The sequence below is a fragment of the Kogia breviceps genome, chromosome 9 (genome assembly GCF_026419965.1).
Source record: "Kogia breviceps isolate mKogBre1 chromosome 9, mKogBre1 haplotype 1, whole genome shotgun sequence".
NCBI lineage: Eukaryota > Metazoa > Chordata > Mammalia > Artiodactyla > Physeteridae > Kogia > Kogia breviceps.
In genome coordinates this window covers 44,500,819-44,525,671 of record NC_081318.1, presented here as the reverse complement: position 1 = coordinate 44,525,671, position 24,853 = coordinate 44,500,819, and the positions used below count along the sequence as shown (strand labels likewise).

Sequence of the window (24,853 nt, the reverse complement as noted above, 5' to 3'; positions counted from 1 at the left end):
TTCATGTTTTAAAAAAATTGTTGATCACATGGTGATTTATGCTTGCTCAATTCCCATTTTAGCATGATGTAGCAAAACCCTAGAACTTGACTTTTGCAATCCTGTGTGTAATGTAAGCTGGTTACAAAGCTCTTATTCCGAGAATATGTTTTTCTCTAAATTAATTTATCTTGTCTTATGGCAGATGATCAGAGAAGATTGTGATTCAGAAATAGTAGCCTATGGGGTGTAGTGACCAAAAACCATGTTTAAATGATTGACTACCACAGTAATACAAGCTTCATAGTTTCTAAACTTGGGTAATTTGTAAGATGGCTGGAAAATGGGGAGGTGTTAGAGCTTCATGACCACAACACGAGCCCCTAGCCACATGTGACTGTTTACATTTAGATTAGAATTAATAGAAATTAAATAAAATTTAAAAATCAGTTTGTCAGTCACACTTGCCATATTTCAACTACTCAGTGACCACACATGGCTACTCTATTGGACAGTGAAGATTTAGAACATTTTCATTATTGCAGAAAGTTCTATCGCAGTGCTGTTTGACTGTTACCAGTATTTGATAAATTCTGATTATGCGTGTGCATAATGAGATATTACATAAATATTTAAATATTTGCATAGTCTTACTTTTACCTGCCTTTCTTTTGAGGAGGTTAAAACTTTCTTTGACAAAAACAGTAGGTGGTAGTGACAGATTAGCTTTTTTTTTTTTTTTAATATTATAGGTCTATCTCCTCGAGATCTTGTGCTTCATTTTCGACACAAGGTATGATAACGTTATTTAATTTATGATGTACTAAAATTATTTAACTGGGCAAATTCCATGAGCTGCATGGTCTAATGCAGAGTGTGGCATAACTGTGTTTTAGTTTTTCTGAGACAGCTGTCATAGTGATACAAAGTTGAAAGTGTTGGTAGTGCTTATATGATAGAAATTTCTAAAAGTATACAAATATTGTCTGTTTATTTCTGTGCAGGATAGGATACTTTTTTCTATGGTTTTTGTAATTTCGGATATCATGAAATCAGAGTGGAAAGAAACTTTTCTTTTTTTCACAGGATGTTGAGTATCGTTCACTGTGCTAATAGGACCTTGTTTTTATCCATTCTCTATATAATAGCTTGCATCTACCAATCCCAGACTCCCAATTCACTCCTCCCCCACCCCCACCCCCCATATACACATGGCAGCCACAAGTCTGTTCTCTATGTTTGTGTGTCTTTCATGGATAAGTTCATTTATGTCATATTTTAGATTCCACATATAAGTGATATCTATGGCATTTGTCTTTCTCTTTCTGACTTACTTCACTTAGTAAGTGATATGATAATATCTAGGTCCGTAATCTCTAGGTCCATCCATGTTGCTGCAAATGGCATTATTTAATTCTTTTTTATGGCCGAGTAGTATTCCATTGTATATGTATACCACATCTATAAGAAGCATGTTTTTATCTTGCAGAATATTTTGTATGTTGCCCTGAGAGTGAAACATTTTCCAGTAAAATATCTCTGCTTATATCTTTTGATCTTTATTCTTAAGGCGTCTTTTGACTGGGACATACACACATTGATCATTCACTTAACAGCTGTAATGAGTATCTGCTCTGAATGCCCTGGACATCCAGAAGTAAATGAATAGTACCTTACCTTACCTTTAAGGAGCTTGCAGATATTTCAAGCAAAAATGGTGCAACTTATCCCCAAAAGTGCAATTTGATAGCAATTTAAGTGGTATTCACATTTCTAGAGGACCCAGGAATTTCTCAGTATAAGTTCATAATTTTCAATGTAGTGTTTAAGCGCTAGAATTATTTAATATTATTGATTCAATGATACATGGCTATGTTTGAGGAGAGGCAAAGGCAAATGAAAAATAGGCTTGAGTTTCTTATTTTAATATAGTTTTTTTTTTTAATTTCTTCAGGTCCTAATCCTGTTTAAACTAATTCTTCTTGAAAAAAAGGTGAGATTTGAATGTTTGGAATATTTAATATTTATTGACATATCTTAAATACTATATAAAATTGAAACTAATGATAAAATATAAATTAAGAGTTTTTTGGCTATAACAGTACAGTGGTCTAAAGCACATATTTTTGTCCACTTCTATAGCAGTGTAAATTCATTCAGTCTTTTCTGGGGGCAATTTGATAGTATTCAGTTATCAGAATGGTTTTGACTATAGATAACAGAAAGTTCTCTTGATTGATTGATTGATTGCCATGCTGTGCAGCATGAGGGACCTTAGTTACCCTACTAGGGATCAAACCCATGCCCCCTAGAGTGGAAGCACAGAGTCTTAACCACTGGACCACCAAGGAAGTCCCTAAAACTCAATTTAAATTGACTTAAAAATAAGGAAATGTATTGGCTTGCTTCAGACTTCAGAGTGGATTGACTGAATGGTTTGACAATATAATTAAATACGTAGATTTTTTTCCATCTCTTTGTTCTACGGTCCACAGTGCTTGCTTTATCTTGAGCCTAACTTCCCTTGTAGTGTTGGATAACTGCCAACAGTAGTTGAAATATGTGCTTCCTCAGCTATAACTGGTGGCAGAGATAATACCTCTTCCCTAACCATTTAATAAGGATTCTTCCTGTCAATTCCTTTGGGCCTATGAGGCCATGGGCCTACCCAGAACCAATAATTGTTGCCAAAGAAATGCCTGTACTGATTGGCTTAAACCCGGGTTCCAGACCACTCTCTAGTACAAAGGGATGGGATTGCAATGATTTTAGATCAAAGATTTAGATGGGGGGGGGCTTCCCTGGTGGCGCAGTGGTTGGGAGTCCGCCTGCCAATGCAGGGGATACAGGTTCGTGCCCCAGTCCGGGAGGGTCCCACATGCCGCGGAGCGGCTGGGCCCATGAGCCATGGCCGCTGAGCCTGCGCGTGTGGAGCCTGTGCTCCTCAACGGGAGAGGCCACAGCAGTGAGAGGCACACGTACCGCAAACAAACAGACAAACAAATTAATAAATAAATAAAAGATTTAGATGAGGGATTTTAGACCTAGAGTCTACACGCTAGGCCCCAGGGCCAAATCTGGTCTGCCACCTATTGTAAATAAAGTTTTATTGGAACATAGTTACAGCCATCCTTTTCCTTATTGTTTATGGCTGCTTTTGCATTACAGTGGGAGAGTTGAGTAGTTGGGACAGAGACCAAATGACCCACAATTGAAAAATGCTTACTATCTGACCCTCTATAGAAAAAGTTTGCTGACCTCTGGTTTAGAGTAATCAGGAGGCATCCCTGGATCTGTGCTCAGTAAAGTAGGGTGGAATGGATATTGGAGAGTCAGCCATTCACAATATCCAGTATATTTTGTTTTCATAAAAATGTTTATCCGTTTGGCCCAGTAATTGTCCTCTTAGAGGTTTAATTTCCAGAATTAATCTTAGTTGATGCAAAGCTCTATCTAAGAGTTTCTTTCAGTCATTTTTAATAATGAATTATCAGTGACTAAGTAAGTATTGATTTATTTTGTATATAATTTCCAAACAACAAAAGAGATTTTGGGTAGTTTTTTTTTTTATTGTTGTAAAGATGTTTCATGGCATGTTAAGTGAAAAAAGTTTGCCCAGCTACATATCAAGCCCATGATTCCAATTTTATAATTAAATATATATTCATTGAAAAGAGTAGGAGGAAAGACAGCAACAGTTTGGTGAGACTATCGGCTATATTTTTAAGAAGGAAATACACTTCTGTATTCTAGCTTTCTGGCTGAATATGTATTCTTTCTTCAAACAAAAAAAGTAAATTTTTAAAAAGTGAATGAAATTAACAGTAGTATAGTGTTTCAACCTTTAAAAAAAGTTTATACTTGTAAAATACACATAATATATAATTAACTATCTTAACTATTTTTAGGTGTACAGTTTCATGGTGTTAAGTATGTTCCTGTTGTTGTACTATTATCATCCATCTTTAAAACTCTTTTCATTGTGCAAAACTGAAACTCTGTACCCATTAAACACTAACTCCTCCTTGTCCCTTTATCCCACGTGCTGGCAACCACCCTTCTACTTTCTGTCTCTATGAATTGGGCTACTCTAGGTTCCTCATATAAATGAAATCATAAGTGTTTCTTTTTGTGACTGGCTTATTTCACTTAGCATAGTGTCCTCAAGGTTCATCCATGTACAACAGATGTCCGAATTTCCTCCCTTTTTAAGGGTGAATAATATTCCATGTATGTACATACCACATTTTGGCTGTCATGAATAATGCTGCTGTGAACATGGGTCTATGTATGTCTCTTCAAGACCTTGCTTTCAGTTTCTTGGAGTGTATACCCAGAAGTGGTATTGCTGGATCACATGATAGTTCTATTTTTAATTTTGTGAGGAACTGCCATCTTTTCCACAGTAGCTACATCATTTTACATTCCTACCAACAGTGCATAAGTGTTCCGATTTATCCACATCCTCTCCAACACTTGTTATTTTCAGGTTTTTTGATAGTAGCCATCCCTAATGGGTATGAGGTGATATCTACTGGGTTTGATTGGCATTTTCCTAATGATTAGTTATGTTGAGCACCTTTTCATGTGCTTTTTGGCTACTTGCATATCTTCCTTGTAGAAATGTGTATCCAAATCCTTTGCTCATTTTTAATCAGGTTTGTTTTTTTATTGTTGAGTTGTAGGTTTCAAACTTTTCATTGCAACCCATAATAAAAAATGGTTTTCATTGCAACCTAGAGCACATGTGGATACTGAAACAAAATTTTGCAAAATAATATTTAGCCTAGCCACATGCAGTGGCATTTATGATCAAGTAGACTTTATTTAATGTGGCAAATCATAGGTACACACTTTTTATATTGATTTGATAAAGTAAGGACATCTTTTAATGCAGTCTTGGTTTCTCTGTATTTGCAAAGCACTCAAATAAGCACTGTGTAAGGAGAGCACAGGAGATTGTGAGTGTTATGCTTTACTGGATATCACTTAGTGCCACTAAATGATTTAATTGTTTAAAAAAAGAAAAAAATCTCACCTGAGCAACTATATGCTTGTTTTTTTCCTCTAATTTAATTATCACCAGCATTAGTTTTAGTGCAATATCTAACTGAACCCTGTTCCAGATTAATTTTTCTCAATTTTTATTCTGAAAAATGTCAGACCTACAGGAAAATTGAGAGTAATATATAATGAACACTTTTATACCCTTCATCTGTGTTTATGAATTGTTAACATTTTGCTTTTGCATTACATTGTTTTATATGTGTTCATTTTTCTCCCTGAATCATAATAATTTTAAACTAATTAGTAGACACCATGGTACTTCATCCCTAAATACTTTAGGACAGTAGTCCCCAACCTTTTTGGCACCAGGGACCAGTTTCATGGAAGACGGTATTTCCATGGATTGGAGGTGGGGCAGGGGGGATGGTTCAGGCAGTAATGTGGGCGATGGGGAGCGAGCAGCACATGAAGCTTTGCTCACTCGCTGGTCGCTCACCTCCTGCTGTGCAGCCCGATTCCTAACAGGCCCTGGATATATTTCTTAAGAATAAGGGTACATACCTACATAGACAAAATATCATTTTCACATTCAAGAAATTTAACATTGATATAATAAATGCTATCTAATGTACAGTCCATTTTCAGATTTCCCCAGGTGTTATAATAATGTCCTATAAGCTGGTTGCTTTTCTTAATTTGGAGACCAAGGATCATTTATAGCATTGTTAGCTTTCTTTAATATCAGACAGTGCCACCATCTCGCTCTTTTTTTGTTTCTCTTTGTTTTTATGACATTGGCCTTTTAATTTTTTTTTTTTTTTTTAGGAATCCAGATTAGTTGCATTACAATATTAGATTTGTCTGATTGTTGTCACTAGTTTCAGATTAAACTTTTTTGGCAAGAATACAGGTGGTGGTGGTGTGTCCTTCTCGGGGCATCACATCAGGAGCCTCATAACTGTTTGTATTATTATTGGCAATGTGAAATGTGATGATCTGATTCATGTGGTGGTTGCCAGGTTTCTTCAAATTTGGTACTTGTTTTTTCTCTTTGCAATTAATAGGTAAACTGTGGGTTGATAAATTTGAAGGTATGTGGATATCCTGTTGCCCAACAACCTTTCACAATAGTTTTAGCATCCATTGGTAATTTTTACCTGAACCATGATAGATGATTCGTGATTTTCTGATTCTACATAAATTCTGTATGTATTAGCTGTTATACTTCTGTAAAGAAGAGTTTTCCCCTCTCCCTTCTTTTCTTTCTTCTTGTTTTAAAGTATCATTGTGGACTCATGGATTTTCTGATTTAATTTTGATTGACTCCATTTCAGGTTCTCTTTTATATTTCTCCAGTGAATAAATTGGTGGGTGCCCTGATGACGGTGTTATCCCTTTTTCCAGGTAAGAGCGTAGCAGTTTCTACTCTTCCTTTTAAAAATTTGTCCTGGACCTTTTTTAAAAAAAATTAGTTTATTTGTTTATTATTGGCTGCATTGGGTCTTTTTTTGTTGCTGCGTGTGAGCTTTCCTTAGTTGCAGTGAGTGGGGGCTACTCTTCGTTGCAGTGCATGGGCTTATCATTGCGGTGGCTTCTCTTGTTGCAGAGCACGGATCTAGGTGCGCGAGCTTCACTAGTTGTGGCACATGGGCTCAGTAGTTGTGGCGCCGGGCTTAGTTGCTCCGCGGCATGGGGGATCTTTCTGGACCAGCGCCTGAAACTGTGTCCCCTGCATTAGCAGGCAGATTCTTAACCACTGTATCACCAAGGAAGCCCTGTCCTGGACTTTTTTAATACTAATTTATTTTTATTTTTTTGAATTTTATTTTATTTTTTTATACAGCAGGTTCTTATTAGTTATCTATTTTATACATATTAGTATATATACCTATTTATTTTTGGCTGCATTGGGTCTTCATTGCTACCCACGGGCTTTCTCTAGTTGTGGTGAGCAGGGCTTACTCTTTGTTGTGGTGCGTGGGCTTCTCATTCCAGTGGCTTCTCTTATTGCGGACCATGGGCTCTAGGCACATGGGCTTCGTAGTTGTGGCACATGGGCTCAGTAGTTGTGGCTCGGAGGCTCTAGAGTGCAGGCTCAGTAGTTGTGACACATGGGCTTAGTTGCTCCACAGCATGTGGGATCTTCCTTGACCAGAGCTCAACCCCATGTCCACTGCATTGGCAGGCGGATTCTTAAGCACTGCTCCACCAGGGAAGTCCCTGGACCTTTGAATGATAAAAATTTCAAGGAAAAAGTGGTTAGAGTTACCATTCTATTTTTTTCTCCAGAAGTTTATTTATTTATTTTTTTAAAAAAATTTATTTATTTATTCAGCTGCACTGGGTCTTAGTTGCAGCATGTTGGATCTTCGTTGCAGCATGCAGGATCTTTTAGTTGAGACGTGGGGTAATCTTTTTTTTTTTAATAAATTTATTTTTTTTTAAGTTATTTTATTTCTGGCTATGTTGGGTCTTCGTTGCTGCGCATGGGCTTTCTGTAGTTGCGGCGAGCGGGGACTACTCTTCGTTGTGGTGCACAGGCTTCTCATTGCAGTGGCTTCTCTTGTTGCAGAGCACAGTCTCTAGGTACACAGGCTTCAGTAGCTGTGGCTCACTCTAGAGCGCAGGCTCAGTAGTTGTGGCACACGGGCTTAGTTGTGCCATGGCATGTGGGATCTTCATGGACCAGAGCTCCCGTGTCCCCTGCGTTGGCAGGCAGATTCTTAACCACTGTGCCACCAGGAAAGCAACATGAGGGAATCTATTAGCTGTGGCATGTGGGATCTAGTTCCCTGACATTTTCACTTTGACCTTAGGTTTCTCTTGTCTGAGATTTTCTTTTCTCTCTTTTTTGTTTTTTAAATTTATTTTTTTATACAGCAGGTCATCAGTTATATATATTAGTCATCAGTTATATACACATCAGTGTATACATGTCAATCCCAATCTCCCAATTCATCACACCACCACCACCCCACCCCCTGCTGCTTTCCCCCCTTGGTGTCCATACGTTTGTTCTCTACATCTGTGTCTCTACTTCTGCCCTGCAAACCAGTTCATCTGTACCATTTTTCTAGGTTCCACATATATGTGTTAATATACGATATTTGTTGTTCTCTTTGACTTACTTCACTCTGTAAGACAGACTCTAAATACATCCACTTCACTACAAATGACCCAATTTCGTTCCTTTTTATGGCTGAATAATATTCCATTGTTTATATGTACCATATCTTCTTTATCCATTTGTCTGTCGATGGGCATTTAGGTTGCTTCCATGACCTGGCTATTGTAAATAGTGCTGCAGTGAACATTGGGGTGCATGTGTCTTTTTGAATTATGGTTTTCTCTGTATATATGCCAGGAGTGGGATTGCTGGGTCATATGGTAATTCTATTTTTAGTTTTTTAAGGAACCTTCATACTGTTCTCCATAATGGCTGTATCAATTTACATTCCCACCAACAGTGCGAGAGGGTTCCCTTTTCTCCACACCCTCTCCAGCATTTGTTGTTTGTAGTTTTTCTGATGATGCCCATGCTAACTGGTGTGAGGTGATACCTCATTGTAGTTTTGATTTGCATTTCTCTAATAATTAGTGATGTTGAGCACCTTTTCATGTGCTTCTTGGCCATCTGTATGTCTTCTTTGGAGAAATGTCTATTTAGGTCTTTGCCCATTTTTGGATAGGGTTGTTCATATTTTTAATATTGAGCTGCATGAGCTATTTATATATTTTGGAGATTAATCCTTTTTGTTTGCAAATATTTTCTCCCATTCGGAGGGTTGTCTTTTCATCTTGTTTGTGGTTTCCTTTGCTGTGCAAAAGCTTTTAAGTTTCATTAGGTCCTATTTGTTTATTTTTGTTTTAATTTCCGTTACTCTAGGAGGTGGATCAAAAAAAGATCTTGCTGTGATTTATGTCAAAGAGTGTTCTTCCTATATTTTCCTCTGAGTTTTACAGTGTCTAGTCTTACATTTAGGTCTCTAATCCATTTTGAGTTTATTTTTGTGTATGGTGTTAGGGAGTGTTCTAATTTCATTCTTTTACATGTAGCTGTCCAGTTTTCCCCGCACCACTTATTGAAGAGACTGTCTTTTCTCCATTGTATATCCTTACCTTGTTTGTCATAGATTAGTTGACTGTAGGTGAGTGGATTTGTCTCTGGGCTTTCTATCTTGTTCCATTGATCTATATTTCTGTTTATGTGCGAGTACCATATTGTCTTGATTACTGTAGCTTTGTAGTACAATCTGAAGTCAGGGAGTCTGATTCCTCCAGCTCCGTTTTTTTCCCTCAAGACTGCTGTGGCTATTCGGGGTCCTTTGTGTCTCCATACAAATATTAGATTTTTTTGTTCTAGTTCCATAAAAAATGCCATTGGTAATTTGATAGGGATTGTATTGAATCTGTACATTGCTTTGGGTAGTATAGTCATTTTCACATTATTGATTCGTCCATTCCAAGAACGTGGTATATCTCTCCATCTGTTTGTATCATCTTTAATTTCTTTCATCAGTGTCTTATACTTTTCTGCATACAAGTTTTTTGCCTCCTTAGGCAAGTTTATTCCTAGGTATTTTATTCTTTTTGTTGCAATGGTAAATGGGAGTGTTTCCATAATTTCTCTTTCAGATTTTTCATCATTAGTGTATAAGAATGCAATAGATTTCTGTGCATTAATTTTGTATCCTGCAACTTTACCAAATTCATTGATTAGCTCTAGGAGTTTCCTGGTGGCATCTTTAGGATTCTCTATTTATAGTATCATGTCATCTGCAAACAGTAACAGTTTTACTTCTTCTTTTCTAATTTGTATTCCTTTTATTTCTTTTTCTTTGATTGCTGTGGCTAGGACTTCCAAAACTATGTTGAATAATAGTGGTGAGAGTGGACATCCTTGTCTTGTTCCTGATCTTAGAGGAAATGCTTTCAGTTTCTCACCATTGAGAATGATGTTTGCTGTGGGTTTGTTGTATATGGCCTTTATTATGTTGAGGTAGGTTCCCTCTATGCCCACTTTCTGGAGAGATTTTATCATAAATGGGTGTTGAATTTTGTCAAAAGCTTTTTCTGCATCTATTGAGATGATCATATATTTTTTATTTTTCAATACGTTAATATGGTGTATCACATTGATTGATTTGCATATGTTGAAGAATCCTTGCATCCCTGGGATAAATCCCACTTGATCATGGGGGTATTGGTCAGTTAACATCCTTTTAAATTGTTGTTGGGTTCTGTTTGCTAGTATTTTGTTGAGGATTTTTTCATCTATATTCATCAGTGATATTGGTCTGTAATTTTCTTTTTTTGTAGTATCTTTGTCTGGTTTTAGTATCAGGGTGATGGTGGCCTTGTAGAATGAGTTTGGGAGTGTTCCTTCCTCTGCAGTTTTTTGGAAGACTTTGAGAAGGATGGGTGTTAGCTCTTCTCTAAATGTTTGTTAGAATTCACCTGTGAAGCCATCTGATCTTGGCCTTGTGTTATTGGAAGATTTTTAATCACAGTTTCAATTACTTGTGATTGGTCTGTTCATATTTTCTATTTCTTCCCGGTTCAGTATTGGAAGGTTATACCTTTCTAAGAATTTGTCCATTTCTTCCAGGTTGTCCATTTTATTGGCATAGAGTTGCTTGTAGTAGTCTCTTAGGATGCTTTGTATTTCTGCGGTGTCTGTTGTAACATCTCCTTTTTCATTTCTGATTTTATTCATTTGAGTCCTCTCCCTCTTTCTTGATGACTGTGGCTAATGGTTTATTAATTTTGTTTATCTTCTCAAAGAACCAGCTTTTAGATTTATTGATCTTTGCTATTGTTTTCTTTGTTTTTATTTCATTTATTTCTGATCTGATCTTTATGATTTCTTTCCTTCTTCTAACTTTGGGTTTTGTTCTTTCTCTGGTTCCTCTAGGTGTAAGGTTAGATTGTTTATTTGAGATGTTTCTTGAGGTAGGATTGTATTTCTATAAATTTCCCTCTTAGAACTGCTTTTGCTGCATTCCATGGGTTTTGGATCATTGTGTTTTCATTGTCATGTGTCTCTAGGTATTTTTTGATTTCCTCTTTGATTTCTTCAGTGATCTCTTGGTTATTTAGTAACGTATTGTTTAGCCTCCATGTGTTTCTGTTTTTTATGTTTTTTCCCTGTAATTGTTTTCTAATGTCATAGCGTTGTGGTCAGAAAAGATGCTTGATATGATTTCAGTTTTCTTAAATTTACTGAGGTTTTATTTGTGACCCAAGATGTGATCTATGCTGGAGAACATTCTGTGTGCACTTGAGAAGAAAGTGTAATCTGCTATTTTCAGGTGAAATGTCCTACAAATATCAATTAAATCTATCTGGTCTATTGTGTCATTTAGACACAATAATTAATTTTCTGTCTGACTAATCTGTCCATTGGTGTAAGTGAGGTGTTAAAGTCCCCCACTATTACTGTGTTACTGTCGATTTCCTCTTTTATAGCTGTTAGCAGTTGCTTTATGTATTGAGGTACTCCTAGGTTGGGTGCATATATATTTATAATTGTTATATCTTCTTGGATTGATCCCTTGATCATTATGTAGTGTCCTTTCTTGTCTCTTGTAACATTCTTTATTTTAAAGTCTGTTTTATCTAATATGAGTATTGATACTACAGCTTACTTTTGATTTCCATTTGCATGAAATATCTTTTTTCATCCCCTCACTTTCAGTCTGTATGTGTCCCTAGGTCTGAAGTGGGTCTCTTGTAGACATCATATATATGGGTCTTGTTTTTTGTATCCATTTAGCAAGCCTTTGTCTTTTGGTTGGGGCATTTAATCCATTCACATTTAAGGTAATTATCAATATCTATGTTCCTATGACCATTTTCTTGATTATTTTGGGTTTGTTTCTGTAAGTCCTTTTTTTCTCTTGTGTTTCCTACTTGGAGAAGTTCCTTTAGCTTTTGTTGTAGAGCTGGTTTGGTGGTGTTGAAATCTCTTAGCTTTTGATTATCTGTAAAGCTTTTGATTACTCCATTGAATCTGAATGAGATCCTTGCCAGTTAGAGTAGTCTTGGTTGTAGGTTCTTCCCTTACAACGCTTTAAATATGTCATGCCACTCCCTTCTGGCTTGTAGAGTTTCTGCTGAGAAATCAGCTGTTAATCTTATGCGAATTTCCTTGTATGCTATTTGTTGTGTTTCCCTTGTTGCTTTTAATAATTTTTCTTTGTCTTTAATTTTTGTCGACTTGATTACAGTGTGTCTTGGTGTGTTTCTCCCTGTGTCTATCCTGCCAGGGACTCTCTGCGCTTCCTGGACTTGGGTGGCTATTTCCCTTCCCATGTTAGGAAAGTTTTTGACTGTAATCTCTTCAAATATTTTTTCGGGTCCTTTCTCTCTCTCTTCTCCTTCTGGGACCCCTATTATGCAAATGTTATTGAGTTGTATGTTGTCCCAGAGGTCTCTTAGGCTGTCTTTATTTCTTTTCATTCTTTTTTCTTTCTTCTGTTCCACAGCAGTGAATTCCACCATTCTGTCTTCCAGGTCACTTATCTGTTCTTCTGCGTCAGTTTTTCTGCTATTGATTCCTTCTAGGGTATTTTTCATTTCAGTTATTGTATTGTTCATCTCTGTTTGTTTGCTCCTTACTTCTTCTACATCTTTGTTAAATATTTCTTGCATCTTCTCGATCTTTGCCTCCATTCTTTTTCTGAGGTCTTGGATCATCTTCACTATCATCATCATTCTGAATTCTTTTTATAGAAAGTTGCCTATCTCCACTTCATGTAGTTGTTCTTCTGGGGTTTTATTTTTTTCCTTCATCTGGTACATAGCCCTCTGCCTTTTCATCCTGTCCATCTTTCTGTGAATGTAGTTTTTGTTCCACAGGCTGCAGGATTGTAGTTCTTCTTGCTTCTGCTCTCTGTTCTCTTTTTTCTCATTGAAATTTGTGCAAGTATAGCTTATTAAAAATTTTATAGGAGAGTTCCACTATTTTTTTAACATAGCGGTTCTTATTAGTTATCTACTTTGTACATATTAGTGTATACATGTCGATCCCAATCTTCCAGTTCATCCCACCACCACCCCCACATCCCACATTCCCCCCTTGGTGTCCATACATTTGTGGTCTACATCTGTTTGTCTACTTCTGCCTTGCAAACTGGTTCATCTGTACCATTTTTCTAGATTCTACATATATGCGTTAATATGCGATATTTGTTTGTCTCTTTCTGACTTACTTCAAGGGAGTTCCACTATTTAAAGCAGAATATACAATTCTTGTTTTTCCTTTACCTTAGTATAAGCCAAACTATTCACCAATATTGTATGTTTTAGGCATGATTGAACATGGTCTCAGTGATAGTTCTCAATATAGACCCCGAAAGAGTATGTCTGAAGATGCTGGGCTTCAAGAAAGTAATCCCCCTGAAGATGAATTTGTTTCTATGCCTGCTCCTGACATTTCAAATACCAATGTGGGAACTGTTGAGAAAATCATGTTGAGAAACCATGGAAGAGATACTGTCATCAAGACTGAAGAACCTTTGTTCCAGGTAGATGATGACAGCACTGAAGGACAGGAACCCAATAACAGCAATCAATATTTGAAACCTCCTTCTCGCCCATCTCCAGAGTCTTCAGAAAGTGACTGGGAGACCTTGGATCCTAGTGTCTTAGAGGACTCCTCCTTGAAAGAAAGAGAACAGGTGGGATCAGAACAGAGAAACTCATTTCCAAAGGACTCTTTGCCCTCCGACAGTCCTCCGATTACTGTACAACCTCAAGCTAACACAGGCCAGGTAGTCCTGATACCAGGGCTAATTTCTGGTTTGGAAGAGGACCAGTATGGCATGCCCCTGGCCATCTTCACAAAGGTAAGGTTTAAAATCCTTTATTAAGGCCCTTAAGGATATAATCAAATCCTTTTAGAATTTAACTTTTACTGTTAAACACATTTTCAGTCTGAAAATTTTTCATTTGTAAGTACCCCTCATAGATATAATATAGTGTTTTTGTTAACTTACCCTAAAAACTTTTAAAATCTTTTTATGAAAAAACATTCAAAATGTATTTGTGATTTAACTTAAACACAACATAGTGAATCTAATTGAATCTTTGAGCCAGTATCTTATGTCCTAGGATATCTTTGTTTTTTTTTTTTTTTTTTTTTTTTTTGCGTTACACGGACACGCAGGCCCAGCGGCCATGGCTCACGGGCCCAGCCGCTCCATGGCATGTGGGATCCTCCCGGACCAGGGCACGAACCCGCGTCCCCTGCATCGGCAGGCGGACTCTCAACCACTGTGCCACCAGGGAAGCCCTATCATTTCTTAATGTCAGGAACATTTTAGGATTCTGGAAGCAACATTTGGGTTTTTTTGATTTTTCATTCTACTCAGGAGAAACTCCTTATTTTATTGCTGTTCATGAATTATTTTTCAAAATGGAGCAGAAGAAAAAAATCACATTTAAAAAAAAAACACCAAAATTTATTTATTTATGTATGGCTGCATTGGGTTTTCACTAATGTGCGCAGGCTTTCTCTAGTTGCAGTGAGCAGGGGCTATTCTTCGTTGTGGTGCATGGGTTTCTCATTGCAGTGGGTTCTGTTGCTGCGGAGCACAGGCTCTAAGCGCACGGCCTTCAGTAGTTGTGGCAGACAGGCTTAGTTGCTCCATGCTATGTGGAATCTTCTCGGACCAGGGATCAAACCAGTGTCCCCTGTATAGGCAAGCGGATTCTTAACCACTGTGCCACCAGCGAAGTCCACCGTTTCATTTTTTTAGTCAAAAAGTATTGCCTTCCTATGTGCTAGGCTCGTACGAGGTTCTAAATTCTTGCAGACATGGTCTTGAAGCCATGAAAGACAGATACATCTGTCCAGTAACTAGAGCAATGTTTTATGTTTTCTCTAAGTACCTTCCTTTATGCCTGAAGTAAAAGAAAATGGATAGTATTGACTTGAACATGTATTTCCACTATATGATAAATTCTTTCTGTGTTTATTCAGTTTTACAAATAAGTACTTGCCCCCCAATTCATTGTTGCTGAGTAGTTAACAGAAAATGCTGTCTTCGTTCATTTTGTGACCTGTTAGAGGATGCTGAAATTATCTTAATTGGTTTCATGGTTGAACTAATGCACACTTTCTTAGAACTGGGATTCTGGAGCCTGGGGAGAAAACTCATGGCTCTCAAACTACTGAGTATACTCAGTAGACACAAATTGTCAGTTTTCTGAATTCATATGTGAGTGTCATGACTGCCTATACATTTTGGAGCCCATACTTTGCTGCTTTACCCACCTGCTCTAATTTTTATCACTGTGGAGATATCAAGAGGGAGGGATTTTGTTTTTGTCGGCCAGCTTACTGAATTAAAGCAATGTTAATGTGTTCTGTGTGCTGTTAATAAACTGTTTGGCAGAATATTCTTTTTGTGTCCATTATACCAGTACTGAATATATGATGGGCTTACTACCATCATTATGGTAATTAAACTTTTTTTTGGCTTTATGTTTTACTGTGTAATGATTCAAATCTAACTTGTTTAATCACAGTTTCAAATACAATCGCTGATTCTTTCATGTCAGTAGCTTTCAAATATGGAATATACTTAAAAGTGAATTGCCTTTAGGCTTTTTTTTTCTCTTGAAGATGTTAAAAATACTTGTACAGAAGAACTAGGTTAAAAAGCATCTTAAAAAATATATATATATTATTTATTTATTTTTGGCTGTGTTGGGTCTTTGTTGCCGCACATGACGTTTCTCTATTTGTGGCGAGTGGGGGCTACTTTGTTGTGGTGTGTGGGCTTCTCATTGCAGTGGCTTCTCTTGTTGAGGAGCATGGGCTCCAGGTGCGTGGGCTTCAGTAGTTGTGGCATGTGGGCTCAGTAGTTGTGGCTCACAGGCTCTGGAGTGCAGGCTCAGTAGTTGTGGCACACGGTCTTAGTTGCTCCACGGCATGTGGGATCTTCCTGGACCAGGGCTCAAACCTGTGTCCCCTGAATTGGCAGGAGGATTTTTAACCACTGTGCCACCAGGTTAGCCCACAATTTGTAACTGTTTTACTAAAACAAATATATGAAAGAATTAAAAGTATATGTAATTGTAAACCAAAATTTTTTTCTGCCACATGTATTAAACTGCTTTATATATTGCTTCTGAGTTTATATTTGGTTTGCTTGCTTACAGAGTATCATATTCAAATTTAGGGAACCTGCAAATAACTTGTGACTAGCTAAAAAGTAATGGATGCATGTTTTTTTAGTTTTATTTAAGTGGCACTATACTTTTTTTTTTCCTCTCAACATTGTTTTTAGTTTCGTCCTTAATTTTGCATGAAGTTGTGTATTATTATTCCCCTGTAGTTTTCTGTTTTTGGCTATTCTGCAGCTTACGAATTCTGTGGTTGGGCATCTACATTGTTTCCAATTTCTGGCTACTACAAATAATGCTTCTATGAAATTCTTATTCGGAAGTCTTGGCTGTATACATGCAAGCATTTCTTTAGGATTCAGTACCTAGAAGTGGGAATACTGGATTACAGGGAGTGGGTATGTTAGCTTTACTAGAATAATTCCAAACTGTTTTCTAAAATGGTTGTGACAGTTTCCATTCCCATAGCAGTGGTTAAGAGTTCCCATTGTTTCACATTCTTACCAACACTTGTTATTGTCAAACTTCGTAATACTTAGCCAATGTGATAGTATCTTCTGGCTCTTAGTTTGTAATTTTTTTTCAGTAGTCACTATTGAGGTTGAGCATCTTTTCATGTTCTTCTTAACCCTTTGGATTCCCCTTTGTGTAGTAATTGTTCAAAGCTTTTGGGTTGTTTCCCTTGTTGTCACTGATTTGTGGAACTTAAAGCTTTGTGGTTTTGACTTTCACATTTTGGGTTTTATCTACCTGGAATTAATTTTTGTGTATGGTTGAGAAAGGGAGTCTGTCTCTGTTTTTTGTTGTTTCATTGGTGTATCTGTCTATCCCTGTGTCAGTCCTGCACTGTGTTAATTACCATGTATGTCAAGTCAGACAGAGATTCCCCTCTTGCTATTGTTCTTCAGGAGTTTCTTAGCCCTTTGCATTTCCACATTAATTTTAGGATCAACTTAAGTTCTCACTCACACAGGTTGAGATTTTGAGAGATTACCTTTAAAAGCTAGATAAAATTTTGGAGAGAACTGACATCCCTGCAGTATGGAGGCTTCCAGTTTATGAACATGCTTATCATCCCTGAACAGAGGAGAGATGAGAAAATGGCAGTTGGTCCTGATGCATTGTAGCCCTTCCCAAGTCGCAATGGAGAAGGCACTGTGCTTTTTCTGCTCTCTAGCAGATCAGCTCACAACAGGTTTGCCAGATTTACCAAGCTGAGGTGTATTTTTTGATGTTATTTGTTTTTTAGTTTTAATTGTGGTTTAAAAAAAAAACATAAGATTTATCTTTACCATTTTTAAAAAATTTATTTTTATTTTTTATTTATTTTTGGCTGCTTTTGGTCTTTGTTGCTGTGTGCAGGCTTTCTCTAGTTGCAGTGAGTGGGGACTACTTTTCGTTGCGGTGCATGGGCTTCTCATTGCGGTGGCTTCTCTTGTTGTGGGGCATGGGCTCTAGGGACACAGGCTTCAGTAGTTGTGGCATGTAGGCTCAGTAGTCATGGCTCACAGGCTCTAGAGCTCAGGCTTTAGTAGTTGTGGTGCACGGGCTTAGTTGCTTTGCGGCATGTGAGATCTTCCCAGACCAGGGCTAGAACTGTGTCCCCTGCATTGGCCGGTGGATTCTTAACCACTGCGCCATGAGGGAAGCCCCATCTTTAAAAATTAATTAATTTATTAATTAATTTTTTTGTGGTCCACGGGCCTCTCACTGTTGTGGCCCCTCCCATTGCAGAGCACAGTCTCCAGTTGCACAGGCTCAGTGGCCACAGCTCACAGGCTTAGCCGCTCCGCAGAATGTGGGATCTTTCCGGACCAGGGCACAAACCCGCGTCCCCTGCATCGGCAGGCAGACTCTCAACCACTGTGCCACCAGGGAATCCCTGTTTATTTTTGGCTGTGTTGGGTCTTCGTTTCTGTGTGAGGGCTTTCTCTAGTTTTGGCAAGCGGGGGCCACTCTTCATTGTGGTGCACGGGCCTCTCACCATTGTGGCCTCTCTTGTTGGGGAGCACAGGCTCCAGATGCTCAGGCTCAGTAGTTGTGGTTCACAGGCCTAGTTGCTCCGTGGCATGTGGGATCTTCCCAGACCAGGACTCGAACCCGTGTTCCCTGCATTAGCAGGCAGATTCTCAACCACTGTGCCACCAGGGAAGCCCATCTCTACCATTTTTAAGTGCACAGTTCAGTGGTGTTAAGTGTATTCTCATGGTTGCAAATGTCTAGAACTTTCTCATCTTGCAAAACTGAAACTGTATAACCTTTAAACCACAACTCCCCATTCTCCCCTCACCCCAGCCCTTGGCACCCATCATTGTTTCCGTGAACTTGACTACTTTAAAATACCTTACATAAGTGGAATCATAATACAGCATTTATCTTTTTGTGACTGTCCTCTTTCAGTTAACATAATGTCATCAAGATTCATCCATGTTGTAGCATATGATAGGATTTCCTTCCTTCTCAAGGCTGAATAATATTCCATTTTACGTATATACCACATTTTCTTTGTCCATTTTTATCCATCAATGGATATATGGGTTGCTTCTACATTTTGGCTATTTTGAGTGGTGCAGCTGTGAACATAGGTGTGCAAATATCTCTTCAATTTTCTTTTTTTTTTTTTAATCCTTATATACTGCAGTTCCAAATGTGGAAGTTAAAGCATCCTAGAAAAGTGGAAAGCCATGGTGAGTTTGGGTGTAGAGGCTGCTCTATGTGAAAGTACCCAGGCTCTTGCTGCCACCAGACACTGAAGACCTTTAAAAGATTTAGGCTAAATTGACCATCGTTAAAAGTAATGATGGCAAAATTTTAAGGCTATTTTGATCTATTATTTAAAATAACTTTATAAATATATAGTACTTTAACATGGTTCAATATTCAAAAGGTTCCAAAGCATCTATAATAAAAAGTCTCTCTCATTCCATCCCCTGATATTCATTCAGTTGCTCTCTCCAGGGGCAACCAACTTATCTATATCTTTTTTTTTTTTTTTTTTTTTTTAGCAAAATATTTCTTGGAGCTGAACTTCATCACTCGCTGCAGTGTGTTCCATCATATAGAAGAACATTTATTCATTGCCCTGTTCATGAATAGTTAGGTTTCCTGTCTTTTGCAGTGATAAGCAATGCTGCAATAAATAACTTTTTACAAATCTCACACATGAACAGGTGTATCTGTAGGATAAATTACAAGAAGTAAAATGCTGGGTCAAAGAATATATGTATGTATAATATTTTAGGGAATTTTTTCATATTTTTAAAAAGCTTTGAACGATCGATTTTTTTAAAAAAAACATTCTTAGTTTTCATGCTGTTATTGACTTAGCCAAGAATTCCACTGTTGACGGTAGACTTTTTTTCTCTAACAGAATCAATTATGAAATGCAATGTTATGAGCAATTAAATCAGTCTTCGTAAAAATGGGCAGTTCTGAGAGTGCCTTTATCAAGAAGGATTCTCAGGCCTAGTTGGGGGAGTAAGGTATTCTGGGGTCCGTATCAAGTTTGAAAGAGCATTCAATATTGTAGTATTTATGTTTAGAAACAGGTAGTTGGGGAATGGGGAGCCTGTTGTTTTTAATACATAGCACACAAAGTAAAGCATGACCTGTGAGCCTTGTACCAGCTGTTTGAGTGATTTGGCCAAAGGACCAGGGGTCCTTTCCACCTTTAGTCACAAGAGGGTGTGGGTTGAGAAGCACTGTATACTGAATATGTCTAATGCATAGACATAGATTTATTTTTGCTGCTTCTATTGGCGTTTTAGAGAGCAGAGGAAGACACTGTGAAGAAGACTAAAATCAGGTGTCTAGACATATATTTTAAACAATAGGACAGTAAAATAATCGCTATGCAGTGTTTGCTATTCTTATAATAGTACTTTGCTGGTTATGTGCAAATGCATGTGTTTTAAAATTTTACTGGGGGGCCTCCCTGGTGGCGCAGTGGTTGAGAATCCGCTTGCCAATGTAGGGGACATGGGTTCCAGCCCTGGTCTGGGAAGATCCCACATGCTGCGGAGCAACTGGGCCCGTGAACCACAATTACTGAGCCTGCGTGTCTGGAGCCTGTGCTCCGCAACGCGAGGCCGCGTGATAGTGAGAGGCCCGCCCACCGCGACGAAGAGTGGCCCCCGCTTGCCACAACTAGACAAAGCTCTCGCACAGAAACGAAGACCCAACACAGCCATAAATAAATAAATAAATAAATAAATTTTTAAAAATTTTACTGGAAGAACAAACAGCTTTCTACTAAACAACATACTTTTTAATGGGCTTAATACTTCATTTCCTAAATGAAAAAAAATTCGGTTTGTTAGTTAACAGTGGAGGCTTTTAAGTTGAACTGAGGAACAAAGTGGTCAAGTAAGACAACCTTCATGGTAGACCACTTTGCCAAGGTTGACCATTCATGGGGAAGCTTAGCAATTAACTGGCCTTAATACAGTCAGGACCTATGGTTGTTATTATTGGAATATTATTGTATTGAGTCAAAGATCAGCTGTGTTAGGAATGGTGTGGGGTTGGGGAAAGATGGGGAGTTTTCTTTTTCTACTATTAGCTCTCTAGGCTTGAGGAGAGATGTGGCCGTTCCATTACTTTTCTAATATTTTCTATTACTCTTGTAATTCATAGGGATATCTGTGTTTGCCTTATATGGCATTGCAGCAGCATCATCTTCTCTCTGATGTCACCATTCGAGGATTTGTTGCTGGAGCTACTAACATCCTTTTTCGACAACAGAAACACCTCAGTGATGCCATTGTGGAAGTAGGTTACATATGAGTGTGGGTCCTTGACACTGCTGGTCTGTTTTCTTCCTTCTTTTTTTTTTTTTTTTGGTGGTACACGGGCCTCTCACTGCTGTGGCTTCTCCCGTTGTGGAGCACAGGCTCAGCGGCCGTGGCTCACGGGCCCAGCCGCTCTGCGGCATGTGGGATCTTCCTGGACTGGGGCACGAACCCGTGTCCCCTGCATTGGCAGGTGGACTCTCAACCACTGTGCCACCAGGGAAGCCCTGTTTTTCTTTTCTTTCACATCTTTATTGGAGTATAATTGCTCCACAATGATGTGTTAGTTTCTGCTGTATAGCAAAGTGAATCAGCTATATATATACATATATTCCCATTTTTCCTCCCTCTTGCGTCTCCCTCCCTCCCACCTGCCCTATCCCACCCCTCTATGTGGTCACAAAGCACCGAGCTTATCTCCCTGTGCTACGCAACTGCTTCCCACTAGCTATATCTATTTTACATTTGGTAGTGTATATAAGTCCATGCCACTCTTTCACTTCATCCCAGCTTACCCTTCCCCCTCCCCATGTCCTCAAGTCCATTCTCTACGTCTGTGTCTTTATTCCTATCCTTCCCCTAGGTTCTTCAGAATCTTTTTTTTTCTTCTTTAGATTCCATATATATGTGTTAGCATACGGTGTTTGTTTTTCTCTTTCTGATTCCTTCTTTCTTAATTGGAACTTGGGGCATAGTAATAATACTAATCATGGTAATGATTGCTTCCTTTGCCAGGCATCCTAAGCACCAGGTATATGAACTGGTCTGGTTTTCATAACAACCCTTGAAATAGGCATTGTTACTGTCTGTATTACACCTGCAGAAGCTAAGGAACAGAGAGATCAGACAGCTACTAACTGGATGAGCCAGGATTCCAACCTAGGCAATCTGGTCCTACTACAGTCTCACAATTAAAATGTGTTTATTGTATGAATATTTTAAATACTTCTAGCTTGTTTAATATGCCCCGATATCAAGAGGAAGGAACTAGAGATAAATATTTGACATCTTATTAATATATAAGAAATTTAAATAATTTGTTCACTTTTACAAGTAAAGTAATTTTTACAAATGCGTGGGGGTGATTTCGGCCACCCTAAGGTTTTTGTAGTTTCTAACAGAAAGTACCAGAATGTGCTTCCTGGGAAAACGTTTATAATGCAATAAATGAAAGATCTGGGATTCAAAGGTATATGTATCCCTATTTTGAGGGAGAAAAATACATATACTTTCCAAGGCAGGAGGATACAGATGTGGGGACCACAGAGTTTTCTCAACATTATTGGTTACATTCTAGCTCTGAAGTTGGTTGGCAAGTTCTTGGGTATTTGTTTTATTATTATACTTTAAAACTAACCTGTAAGTTACATATATTTCTTTCTGTATCAAGTATTACATAATAAAAATATTCCAAAGTATCTGCAATCAAAGGAAAAATTTTTAGGAATTATATTTAATTGTATTCATTTCTGTATGATAAAGGTGATTTTAACTATACATTTCTATGTTTTCCGAAATCTTTAGTCAACATGAATTACTTTTGTAATTCAAGATTAAATATTTATGCATATATTTTCTAAGAACAGAATATGAGCATTTTTTAAATAGTGAAAGAAAAAAAAAATACTTCAGTGTAAAAAACCTGTCTCTTTCTTAGGCTCACCTTTTGAGAATGCTGTTATTCATATTTTTTATTTCCAGCTCCAACTTCCCAGTAGTTACTCTTTAAAGTGTGGCATGGATATCTGCGTGAATGCCCAGACTCTGACTTATACCTGGGTACCCTCTAGGTAGAAGAAGCTCTGATCCAGATCCATGATCCAGAACTTAGGAAGCTGCTTAACCCAACCACTGCAGACCTAAGGTTCGCAGATTACCTAGTGAGGCATGTGACCGAGAACCGGGATGATGTCTTCCTGGATGGCACGGGCTGGGAGGGAGGTGACGAATGGATTCGAGCCCAGTTTGCAGTCTACATCCATGCACTGCTGGCCGCCACACTGCAGTTAGGTAAGGAGCTCACAGCCTCGTTCTCATTTTATAACTCTTACAATGTTTTGAATTGCATAAGAAACAAGTTTATGAAAAATTACCTGTCACTCCCTTGTACAGACATAACTACTCTTTGCATTTTGAGTACTTTATATCCTTCTAGACCTTTTTCTAAGCCTGTGTTTTGGATTTTAGTTTTGTGGTATTTGTGGTAGTCCTTTTACAAGCATGGATCCCGTTTTTCATGTATTTTATAACTTAGTTTTTATTTATAATAGAAACAAACATATTATCAAGAGAGTAAATGCAGATCTTCATCACTTTTTACATTACCCCTTAGTATTCCACCATATGGAAGGATATATCAGTATTTGAGTGCTATTTATAAACACTGCTTAAGATATATAATGGGTGAAAAGAGAAATATAAAACAGAAATCATTGAAAATCACATTCTGAGTGATTAGACCTTCAAATTCTCACACCATGGACACCTACCCCCCTGGACACTTAACATATATTCAGTAGCTTTGGTGGTGGTGGTGTTAAAAGAGTATAGAGCTTTTGTTTTTCCTTCTTTTCAATTATCCACCTATTTCGCAGTTGCTTTTTAAAAAAATGTAGTGGAATCCACATAACCTAAAATTTACCATCGTAACCATTTTTGAGTGTATTGTTCCACAGTGACATTAAGTACCTTCACGTTGTTGTGTTAGTAGATTTTTAAGTCAAGCTCACCACTGCCACCTCCCAGGTTATTTCTTCACATAATATATATAGTTTTAAACCCAGGCTTCAGGCATGTTCTTCATTCATTAGGAAAGCTAACGGAGCAACTCCTTATTTGCTAATGGGATTTTTTTTTTTAATGTCTGCCTCCTCTATAGTTGTAGCGGCTGAGACCCCAAAATTAAAACCTCTAACCCAGAATCATTCAGTTTATCTAGTAAGAAAACCCAAGTCTCCATCAGCCATGTAGCTTCCTGAGTAATTAATTTACTTCTTAAAAATATTTGCCCTGGGGCTTCCCTGTGGCGCAGTGGTTGAGAACCCGCCTGCTGATGCAGGGGACACGGGTTCGTGCCCCAGTCCGGGAAGATCCCACGTGCCGCGGAGCGGCTGGGCCCATGAGCCATGGCCGCTGGGCCTGCGCGTCCGGAGCCTGTGCTCCGCAACGGGAGAGGCCACAACAGTGAGAGGCCCGCCTAGCACAAACACACACACACACAAAAATTTGCCCCGGTAGCTGGGTAGCTGTGAGCACTGAGTAGTACATAGTAGCTAACTTTTGGGGGGAATGTTTAACATGTGCAGCACCCCACCCCCTTTTTTGAGCACTTAACATCTGCTAACTCATTTCATCCTCGCAACAATTCTAGAGGTAGATACTGTGTCATCCTCATTTTACAGAAGAGAAGGTGAGGCATAGAGAGGTTAAATAGTTTGCTCTTCCACCTGGTAAGAGGCTAAGCTGGGATTTCAGGCCAAGAAGTGTGGCTCAGGCCCAAGCTCTTAAAGGAAATTCAGTCCAATGAGCTGTTTGAGGAGTATGTTCTTAAAAGAACTTTCTTAAGCTGCATACAGAACCGTGTTATGTCCTTCTCTTCCTCTCCCAGCCAAAAAAGTCACATGTTTCACCCTCAAAGCAAGCAACTTGAAGTTAACATATGAAGCAATAGCCATTTGAATCAGTTCTTGAAACTTTTTCTATTCCTCCAAGTAGAAGAAATGCTCCGTATTGAAGCTTTGCCTCGATAGTGATAAAGCCAAAAAGTTTTAAGCATTAAATATATGAAAATCCCCTTGTTATTGTAAGTTATTTTGACTGTGAAATGCATGGAAACTCAAGAGTAAGTTTCACTGAATAGTGAGGCAAAGAAAAGTAAATAGTGTCTAAAAAGAACCAATTAATGTATTCTTTCTAATTGCCTTTCTTAGAAGAATGGCATTTGT

The 24,853-nt window shown here is 38.1% G+C and overlaps 1 protein-coding gene across 4 annotated transcripts in view; it reads left to right on the top strand.

The window, feature by feature from the left end:
• Nucleotides 1-24,853, top strand: part of AVL9 (AVL9 cell migration associated) — a 97,500-nt gene that overhangs the window by 28,635 nt on the left and 44,012 nt on the right. For 2 of the 4 annotated variants that reach the window (XR_010842162.1, XM_067042368.1), the window contains exons 7-13: nucleotides 732-772; nucleotides 1,934-1,972; nucleotides 6,051-6,077; nucleotides 6,321-6,390; nucleotides 13,297-13,835; nucleotides 20,755-20,889; nucleotides 22,700-22,919. Coding sequence is in view for 3 of the 4 variants with exons in the window: in XM_067042368.1 (XP_066898469.1) it covers nucleotides 732-772; nucleotides 1,934-1,972; nucleotides 6,051-6,077; nucleotides 6,321-6,390; nucleotides 13,297-13,835; nucleotides 20,755-20,889; nucleotides 22,700-22,919 (1,071 nt within the window). In the remaining variant the exon portion in view is untranslated. Of the gene's footprint in view, nucleotides 1-731; nucleotides 773-1,933; nucleotides 1,973-6,050; nucleotides 6,078-6,320; nucleotides 6,391-13,296; nucleotides 13,836-20,754; nucleotides 20,894-22,699; nucleotides 22,920-24,853 lie in introns of all 4 variants that reach the window. The other 2 variants (XM_067042367.1, XM_067042369.1) reach the window with 2 other exon arrangements.